This window comes from Gavialis gangeticus, unplaced genomic scaffold, assembly GCF_001723915.1.
Source record: "Gavialis gangeticus isolate Ggan-Ray unplaced genomic scaffold, GavGan_comp1, whole genome shotgun sequence".
Lineage (NCBI taxonomy): Eukaryota > Metazoa > Chordata > Crocodylia > Gavialidae > Gavialis > Gavialis gangeticus.
The window spans coordinates 3,187,327-3,197,167 of record NW_017729003.1 but is presented as its reverse complement, the minus strand read 5'-3'; the positions used below and the strand labels follow the sequence as shown (position 1 = coordinate 3,197,167).

At 36.5% G+C, this 9,841-nt stretch overlaps 1 protein-coding gene across 2 annotated transcripts in view; it reads right to left on the bottom strand.

Annotated features, from left to right (window-relative positions):
• Positions 1 to 4,903: 4,903 nt before the first annotated feature.
• Positions 4,904 to 9,841, bottom strand: part of PRKG1 (protein kinase, cGMP-dependent, type I) — a 1,350,404-nt gene continuing 1,345,466 nt past the window's right edge. For both annotated transcript variants that reach the window (XM_019507769.1, XM_019507768.1), the window contains exon 18: positions 4,904 to 9,606. In XM_019507769.1, coding sequence (XP_019363314.1) covers positions 9,508 to 9,606 — 99 coding nt within the window. In that variant the 3' untranslated portion in view covers positions 4,904 to 9,507. The remainder of the gene's footprint in view (positions 9,607 to 9,841) is intronic.

The window sequence follows — 9,841 nt, the reverse complement described above, 5'->3', positions numbered from 1 at the left end:
GCTAAATCCATGTACTCCAGGGTCTTCTGCCCTCTTGTTCAGGGGCTGCCAAAAGCACTTCTTAACAATTACTGTAGCACTTTATAAAAGCGTTTTATCACAGAGCTCATCCCTGCCTTTGTCACCCTAACAGCTATGTGAAGGAGAATCTCACCAGCCTCTTCTAAATATGGTAGTAAAATTATTGTAAAGATATCCTTGAATCCATTTCAGTTCGCCTAAAGGGCTGACAGGTACAAGCCACTGGGTTCCATTTCTACTTGGAAAGGTGGCGAAAGAGCAAAGAGCCGAGCTAAGCATCCCGCAATGCAAAAACCTTGAGTTGGGCTTCAGAAGTGTTTCTGAAAAAATCCCACTGTTTGCAACTGAAAAATGCATTCCAAGCTACAGGGTGGTCCTGCAAACAGTTTGAGAGGGACCAGTTAAGTTTGTGGGGCAATGACATTTCACTCTAAACTCTGAATGCTGTATCATTGTTCAAAGATTAATTATGGAAGCATTTAAATGGTAAGAAACTGGGATCAGAATCGTAAAATATTGTTCAGGAACTTCCACCTGACAGAGGACAAGGGACAGGTACACAAAAGAAAATGTAGCTAAATTTGATAATTTTGAAATGGAAGCTTGACAAACAGTTATAATGAACTGGTTATCTGGGACCAGTTTTATATGCCTCCTTTCTAATTGCTGAAGTGTAAAGGTTAGTTCTGTAATGAGCTGGGGTACTGTCTCATAAATAAGAGGAAATTTATTACCATACTTTATTCCTGCGGCAAAGTAGGAAAACAAACATAAAACCTTGAGAAACACAAAGGTTGCAGCAATTAGTGATTTATATACTTATTTATGCTAGAATCTAGAAACTCTGTCCTGAGGACGGCAGCAATAATATATTACAGACCTAGCGTGTGTTGAGGAACGTCAGAACAACACTGTGCAAGGTTGCCCTGATATTGATGTACTATCCCCAAAGTCACTATGCCACTGCAGACTAGAGTAAGAGAATATGAAAGGTCAAAACCCTGAAAGGTTTTCCTATGCTTCATACAGTGCTCCACTTTCCTAAGGGAAAGGCATACTTTCTATGATTATTTTTCATGGGTAGTTGTCTTCTTTCTCTCTAAACTGTTTTTCTTTTCCCTCAGCAGATTGTAGAAGGAAGTCCAAAAAATCTTGTGTGTGGAGGAAAGAGAGTACATTTTATTTCTTTTGGTTATGAAATTTGGAAGGTAACACAGTTAATTTTCTAGAAAAGGACAATTTTCTTACGATTTCCCAGTTGGTCTAATAAAAGGTATCATTTTGGAACAAAGAGTTCTAGTTTTTGTGTATGTCTTCTTGTTTCAGACCAACACAGCTACCAAGTACACCCCTTTTCTTATTAGTGGCATTTTAAAATCAGTTTCTTAGGGCCTGACTGCTTCTGTAGAGTAGATGAAGCAGGACCAACTCTGTTAAAAAGATTGCTCAAAGGACTGATATCTTTAATGTTATAAAGGCAATCATCTATCACAGTGATGATGATATTAATGGCTGGGAGGGGTGGGAGGGGTTTCCAGTAGGTCTTAATTTTCCTTCCACCTGGCCAATTTGCTTAATTCATTCTGATTCCTTTGAACAGTATCTCTGCATTACCAGGGAATGCAGTTTATTCATTTTACTCATATCCTTTGCAACGTTAGATGCTCATTAAAGTATCATCAGCATGAAAATGGTTTTAAAGATGGTTTTGAAAGTAAAACAAGACAAAAAATCCTACAATAGTACCATGTTCATCAAAGCTTTGCAGATCATAAATATTAATTCCCTTAAGGCTTGAGTGTTTATTTCAGAAGGTACAACCCTTTAATTAGAGCTATAGAACTGACTACTCATGTACAGTGTTTATATTTTTGTTTCTTTGTGCTCTGATATTGTCAGGTCTGAAAAGCAAAATATGACCTAGCAAGGTCAATAATGGAGGGGAAACCTTGAAGCAGCATTTAATGCAAATATTATAGGACCTTGTGTACGCAGTGCATTCATTGCTCTATGAGTCAGTAATAAACCATGTTGGAGCATGGTGTTTTCAGTCGTGTTACTGGAGGTACTGTTTTTCATATAAGAAGTGATACAAAGATTCTTATAATTTGTATAGACATTGGCTAAGTGGTAACTTCTTGTTATTTTTTAGCATAAAAGAGTGTCAACCCCGGCCAAAGTCAGACTCCAGCGACTATGTTTTGATTCTCTAAATCAGTGGTTCTCAATCTTCTTTGTTCCAGGATGCATTTGTAAATATTGATGGCCAGTCCCAACCCAGTGCCCCTCACTCCCTACCTACTGCCCTCAGGCCCCAGCCCCCAGTATGTGGGGCAAGGGGTGGATGTGTGGGACAGGGTGGGGTATGTGTGGGGCATGGGGGCCCCCAAGCAGCTCCTTGCAGGCTGGAACTCTGACAGCCTGCAAGGGGAAAGCCATGGTTTCACACAGTTTTCTCCTTTAAAGGAGAATCCATTTCTAAAATTTGTTGATCCATTTTTAAAGTTTGTTCACAACCCTTTAATATATTCTTGTGACCCACTGTTGGGTCATGACCCACAGGTTGAGAAACACTGCTCTAAACTGTCTTTGTAGTTTAATGAAACCATGTATTCTTCTGTACTTCATGTTCTGGACTGTTGCTATAATACTGCTGACAGCAGTTGGCTGTATTTAAGTGACCGGCATATAGTATTTTTTTACCAACTTTATAGTTTCTTAGGGGTGGGAAAAGGGGTTATTTTTGTAGAGTTTTCAAAGATATTTAAATTAAGAGACTTAATGAAAGGGTTGGGTTCAGTTTATAAACTGAAGCCCAAACATCAGTCATTATACTTTCCAGTAAGTCCCCAAACACAACTGTTCCCAAACTGTATCCTTTGGAGGGGCACAGGAGGGCAAAGGAGAACAATTGTCAAACTTATTCTTTATTTCACCTCACCAATATTCGCTTTTTTTCTGCAGAACATCATTTAAGTGTGTGCTTTACTTTGACTTCAGTGGGATTATACACAGATGCTTAAATGATTTGCAAAGGGAGATACTTAAGCATGTTTATGAAAAATAGCTATTGTACTCATTCATCTTGTTGTACACTAACATGCTCTCATACCATCATTTTGCAAGATCTATACTTACTACTGAGATGAGATCAGACGGTAAGTAGCTCTTTACAGTTTATGCACTACAGAACTCAGGTTGCATCCGTCTATGCTTTTTATTACAAATTTGTGGTGGGGCAAGTTTAAGGCGATGCTCACTTTCCTTTCCTACTATCTATGGTTAAACAGTTACTGTCCTTAGATATGTACCTTGAGGGATAGTAAAATACAGAGTATTATTTTCTGTATTATCATCACCATTTTTGTTTTGTTTTCTTAGCATATGTACGGTTTACCATTAGACACCATCTTTTGGATTCAATTACTTCTCTGGAAAATGTATTACATTCCAGTATGTACAAAAGGTATGTATTTATAAAAACAGAAAAACAAATAGTAAAATCCAGATAGATTATTTTTACAGCTGATGACTAATTATACATGTGATGGACTAGCTGGCAGTGACCTAGCCCAGGGATTTTGAAGGGGCAAAAGATGATTGGAGGACTTGGGATTCCCTTTCCTCACCAATCAGGCCCCAGAGACTCACCCTCCATGTATCCTGACTGGCCCCTTGGGTCACCTGGAGGGAGATAAAAGGGGCAGTGTGGCTGACTCAGGAGAAACCAGTGAGGGACCACAAGGAAGGAGATTGAAAGAGCTGGCAAAGAGCTGAGCCAGCGGGGTGGGAGCAGTTGCCCCAGAAGAGCCTGGGGAGTGAGACCTGCAGGCAGCAATGGGACCTTCAGCAGTGCGGTGTGCAGCCAGCAGGTGAGGCTCCCCGGCTCCAGCAAGGATCTGAGCAGTGACCTGAGGGGTTCCTGGCTCTGCTTCCAGCTCCTCCAATCAGAGGCCAGGCAGCATGACATGATGCCAGAGCTCTGGGAAGGTCAAGACCCCTAGCAGCTGGAGGCAGTGCCAGCACTGGTGGCTGTGTGGTGAAGTCTTTTGCCTACCACATGGGACAGCCAAGTTCAAGTCCCAGCTTTGATGACTTGGGGTGAGTGAACTAACAGGGAAAAATTCCTCTTGCAGTGGAAAGGGGCCATTGTGTTTTTCCCCCTTTCTCCCCGTCCAGGTACCTAGGCTCTATATTCCTTGGCATTTAACATTTGCATTTTGTGCCTTTTATATTTCCAGTAATACCAACCAGTATTCTTTGTTCTGCTGTTTGTGTTTTATATTTTGGTTAACGCTGTCTTTTGTCAACTGGATGAATATGTCTATGGTTGTAAGTGTCTAACTTTTGTTGAATTCTGCCCCTTCAGGGCATTGTAGTGTCCCCTATACCCCCTGGTTTATACTGGTTATGTTCCCAGTATTGTTCCCTTATTAAAAGGTATATGGTTAAGTCCCCATTGGTGGTCTGGCTCTGCTCTATAGGAGGAGGAGAGTCCCAACACCTCCCACAGCTCTTGTGCACCTGCTTTGATCCCTTCAATTGGAGAGGGGGTACCTCTTGGAGTACCACCTGGGTTACATATACAGTAATAGGTGGTACCATAAATGCAGATATCATTTAGCATATTTATCAAATTAAACACCAATTTTCAGTTACCACGGATATCTCGTTTTTTTCAGTATGGCTACTCCATATATATTTTAGATGACAATTTATGTATATCAAGTGCCTTAAGAGCACTCAGTGCAGAAGTATTTTCCAACAACTGTGTCATGGTGTATCCTAATAAAATAGGATATTAAAATATGATTAGGTGTCCATCTGATATACAGTTCTCTGAAATTACTAATTGGACATCAAATAACACCTCAAAACAATGTTCAAAAGTAATTATTTTTATTTCAACTCTATAAAGTATACAACAGGCACTCGGCAATTACAGCTGCAGGGAAAATACAGAGCAAAACAAAAGCAGTTATGAAAAAAAATTCTTAAATCTACATCAAAAGAGTGCAACTGGTCACCGACCATTTTATGATGGACATACTTTGACAAACAAAAAACCCTCTTTCATGTAGAATCCATTGTAAAAAGAAAACTAGAGAAATATAACCATAAGAATACAAAAGAAATGACCAGTGTAAAAACAGCATACATTGGAATCAGTATGGTAGGCAACTCTGAATGAAATTTCCCTTTGCTAGGAAAGCCTGAAACATTTGAGAAATTGTCAGAGTCTCAGTACTATATCTGTTTGTAGTGGACAGTTACAGAAGAGAACTAATAACACACTTTCAATGTTTAGGTTTCCAGGTGTGTTAAAAGAGCTTGCCTCAGAAACAATTTGCATATACAAGGACTTATAGAAAGCACTGATCCTGTTTTGTTGAGTGGTGCAACAAGATACTCCTTTTCATAGTCATTGGTTTCATGGTAAGATGCAGTTTTGTTTGGTGTAAATTACAGTTAATTGCCAATCATTTCTCTGTGTGGAATACTTGTAATGAGTTTATAAAATATGATATGTTAGAACTTTACTGCACTATACTTTAAATCTGCACAGCTTAGCAAAACAGGAATACCTGTATACAGACTGATAGTATGTCATATATTAATTTGACCTGCACATACATTTATACATTTCACAGAAATGACGCTGTATCTCATTAACAGATACACAGCTCTGGTACATTTAACAGAAATAAGAGAACAACTTCATCATTTCTGTAATTCATCAATATTATATAATAAAGGCTTATAAATTGTTAGCAGAAAGAACTGTAAAACGCAGCAAGCTAAGAAAGGACAACATTTTGAGGTGTGTTTGTCTTTGTCATGCAGCATAACACCAAATTTGTATTTTTATAGGATGCCATGGATTTAAGGCACTTGCAACAATGCCAAATAGTTAGGTCATGTTCTAAACTATGGGACAGATGAATAACAGTACAGTTGCATAAAAATCCAATAATACTGACAATTATGACATTAATTCAAGTCTACTTGATCTAAAAACATTACATTACAAATAAGAAAATGAAGTAAATAATGCCATGGAACTCTAAATAAAAAGTTATATGTGTACCACAAAATATCAACACGAAAATATCTATTTACATAAATATTTGCTGTGGTCCTATTGTTAAATAAGAGTTTACTATGGATAATGTAGCACTGTAATAAGCTACAGATCACCTGTATCTTATGAAACCAATCCTAACACACTTGTTTTAAATATGGTAGCTGATTTCTTCTTATGTAAATACAGCATCTTCCAATATATTAAATAGTAGACAAAGAATAAGAAACAGTAAATGGAAACAGATGCAATCAAAATAGGTGAATATATATGTAAATCAAATATATTATTTATAAAAGAATGGTTTATTAATATACTTATGCAAGTTAAATTATTTAAAATACACTTGGTAAAGATAATGAGCATTTAAGGTGTTCTCTATCATAAAAAAATTGTATTAATACAGTGCATGCCACATGATTCAGGTATTATTGTTTGTGGCACAAAGACAAAACTAATAAGAACAAACAAAAAAACCAACAAGCTAATTTTATAACATTCTTCCATGTAATGTTTTCAGTTCACCCAAAAAATATTGTGAAACTTTTTTTTCTTGGGAATTCTTCAGTTTTTCAGAACTGATGATTGAATCTCAAGTACTAATCAAAACAAATAGTTATAATAGAGACAGAGAGCAACATCCTGTTCACCTGCTTGTGTATAACAAGAAAGTCAGTTAACAAATTAAACAAGTTTCATTGTCCAACATAGTCACTTCATTCAATGTCAGAAAATAGGGAGTAATGGGAAAAAAAGTCAGCTCTAATGCAGAAATTAACCTTTTTCTTCTTTACTAAGATGACTATGTGATTGTTTTAGCCCTAGTATCTAATGTCTGGTGTCAGACAGTATTTAAATCCTTAAGTTAAATGTTTAAAATTAAGTATATGTTATACTTGTATACAAGTAGTTCCTGGTATATGTAGTAATTATTTTTCTATGATTGCTTCAAGGTGTACAAATATCAATGCAATGCCATACATGATTAATGAATAGCAGAAATAACCTGAAGTTACATTGTGCTGATGATGTTGCCTCATCCTTCTCTATAACTGTAAAAAGAAAAATCAATGAAACAGACTGAAGTTAAAGGGACATACAGTAAGTGAGGCGCTCTAGTTTGCTGGCAAACTGTTGACATGTTGTTGATATATTTATTCTGCTTATTTGACAATATCTTAAATGCTCTATTAAACCTATATAAGTCATTATGGATATGAAAATCTGGAAAAAATGTAGTAATAAGGGATTTATGATTAGTGGAATGACTTATTTGCTTCTCCTGTATTTACAGGTAAAGACAAAAATCTGAATTACTTGAAAAAAGCCTAAAACTTATCTTCATTACAGTCCCATTCCTTTTGAAATCAATGACAAAACTTCCATTGATTTCAGTGGAGAAAGATCTGACCCTCAATTCCTATGTTTCCAAAAATCATGTCTGTATTTAAATTGTCTATGCATTCAGAAACATACAGTGACCACCATTTTAAAAATAGCATTTGCCAAGAGTTACTACAGTGCCTTTTGGGAATATCACTACCTTCCTTTTAGAATTTAGAACAAGAAATATCCATTTTACCTATGTGACAGATTAGCAAACATTGAGCTCTTAATGGTTTCTACTGTAGTAACATGGTGTCAGATTATACATTGAGTCACAACTTTTGACATCATGATTCATAACATAGTGTAAAGAAATATGAAGCACAAACACAATGAGATCCTGCTAAAATATATTACAAATATTGTAACAAAAATGCTTCTTATAGGTATGAAGGAATACATTGGCATTTGGTTTAACACACATGATTAGTAGGCAAATAGGATCTGATTCTCATCTCACTTACACCAATTTAATCATGAGTGACTCTACTGAAGTCAATGGAATTATATTGTTATAAACGCAGTGGAAGTGAGAGAAGAATTTAGGTCAAAATATCTGTTTCCCACCTCTTTCATAATAGTTTGAAGTGATCTAACTCTTGCCATTTTAATGTTTCAACTTAATGATGGAGCATCTGCAGATTGCAAGTTCAGACATCACTAAGTCTCACGCAGTGGATCTATATCGGTCTCATATTTAGTTTTCACTTAGTAACTCCACTGATATCCATGGAGTTTCTCCCAATTTACACTAGAATGACATTTGAATTTCATGCTGTATCCGAGCCTATTAAACTCACTGTGATAATGCTGTCATGATGGAAATCACTAAGTTACATTTTTGAGATGTAGTAATAAAAATACAGCTAGGTTACCTGCAAGCTGGCCCCAGTATCATCATTTCTTAAAGAAAAAATAAGAATATTGTGATTCTCAAATACTGCAGAATAAATATGGAGGAGATGCCAAAGAGGAGATTTAAAGGGTTCTCTGTTCTAAGATCATCACTGAAAGTGATGTCTCTTGCTACATATTTCTGAAATGGTTGTTGATGGTTGAACATTTAGATTCACAGATGAAAGATGTACATAGCACCTATAAAGTATATTACAGGACTTGTATTTTTCCCTTTGGGTTCCAACAAAGTAAGTTATTTTAAGCTAATTTTTACTGTCTTGTACATAATTAATAAGACCAGTTGGCTGCCGTCATTTTATTCCTAGGACCATTATTTAAGCACAATTTATTTCTTACATGTAAAATTAATAACTTTATGATTTTTTCATGCAATTATGCATTTTTACCAAAAGAAAAAATACCATTAGTTACATCACGTTCTCAGTCACACGAGAACCAACCCAGACCAGCCTTGACAGAACCTATAGCAGTTGTGCTTTTGTTAGATCAATTTAAAAAATCTGTCCAAAAGAAAAAGGAAAGGTAAAACATTCAGTCTTGTCATGAATACTGCTTGAAAAAAGAACAACTTTTAGCACTGTTTTGACATGAACCATTTGACCAGTAGTTTTGTGGTCCTCCTTTGTATATACACTGGCCTGCAGTAAAAGACCCTATATATTCACTTTGAAGTGTGGGAATACCCCAGATATTGTACCATAGATATCTTTAGTACCTCATACATTATCATTTGATCCTACTGATAAAGCCAGTACCTTGCAGCTAGAATTAAGTGTACCTTACACTAGTTATCTTTCAAATTATAATTAGAGCATATCAAGATCATTGCAGTGATAGAAAACATATTTCTGTACCAGTGAAAAGGCTTTGCTTCAGGACCACCATGTCAACTGCTATTTTAAGTTCAAACATAAAATGTGTGAAGAGCACTATTGTCATCTAAGCAATAAGTCCTAATGCCACTGTAGTTACTGTAGCAGCATCAATCAAGGCATCATGGTGACCCCGAGCACTGATCCTCCCCAATTCCTTCAGTTTTGCTGGCAGCTATGTCTCAGGAAGCTGTCTTCAGCAAGGCAGAAGCAGGTAAGAGAAATACATTAAAAATCTATGTCCCATCCTGAGTTGTCATCAGGTGGTGGCTCATCATTGTCCTCAGGGAAACTGTCAAAATTGCTTGTGTCTGTTGGAGATGCAACCTGTTAAATGAACAGAGTTATGTTGTTGACATCACTTTCTTTTTGACATTAAGGATCGTTTTGCTTTAGGATTTTTAACACACCTTTTTTTCTGACCTTGTAACAAATATCAATCTAAAAATTTGCCTGTAGTAAAATTCATCAGAGCTAAGTAGGTAATGGAGCTGGTCAGGAATATGAATATGCTGGAAATGTCTTGCATTTAACCAACTCTCACTGAATCACAAGCAGAACT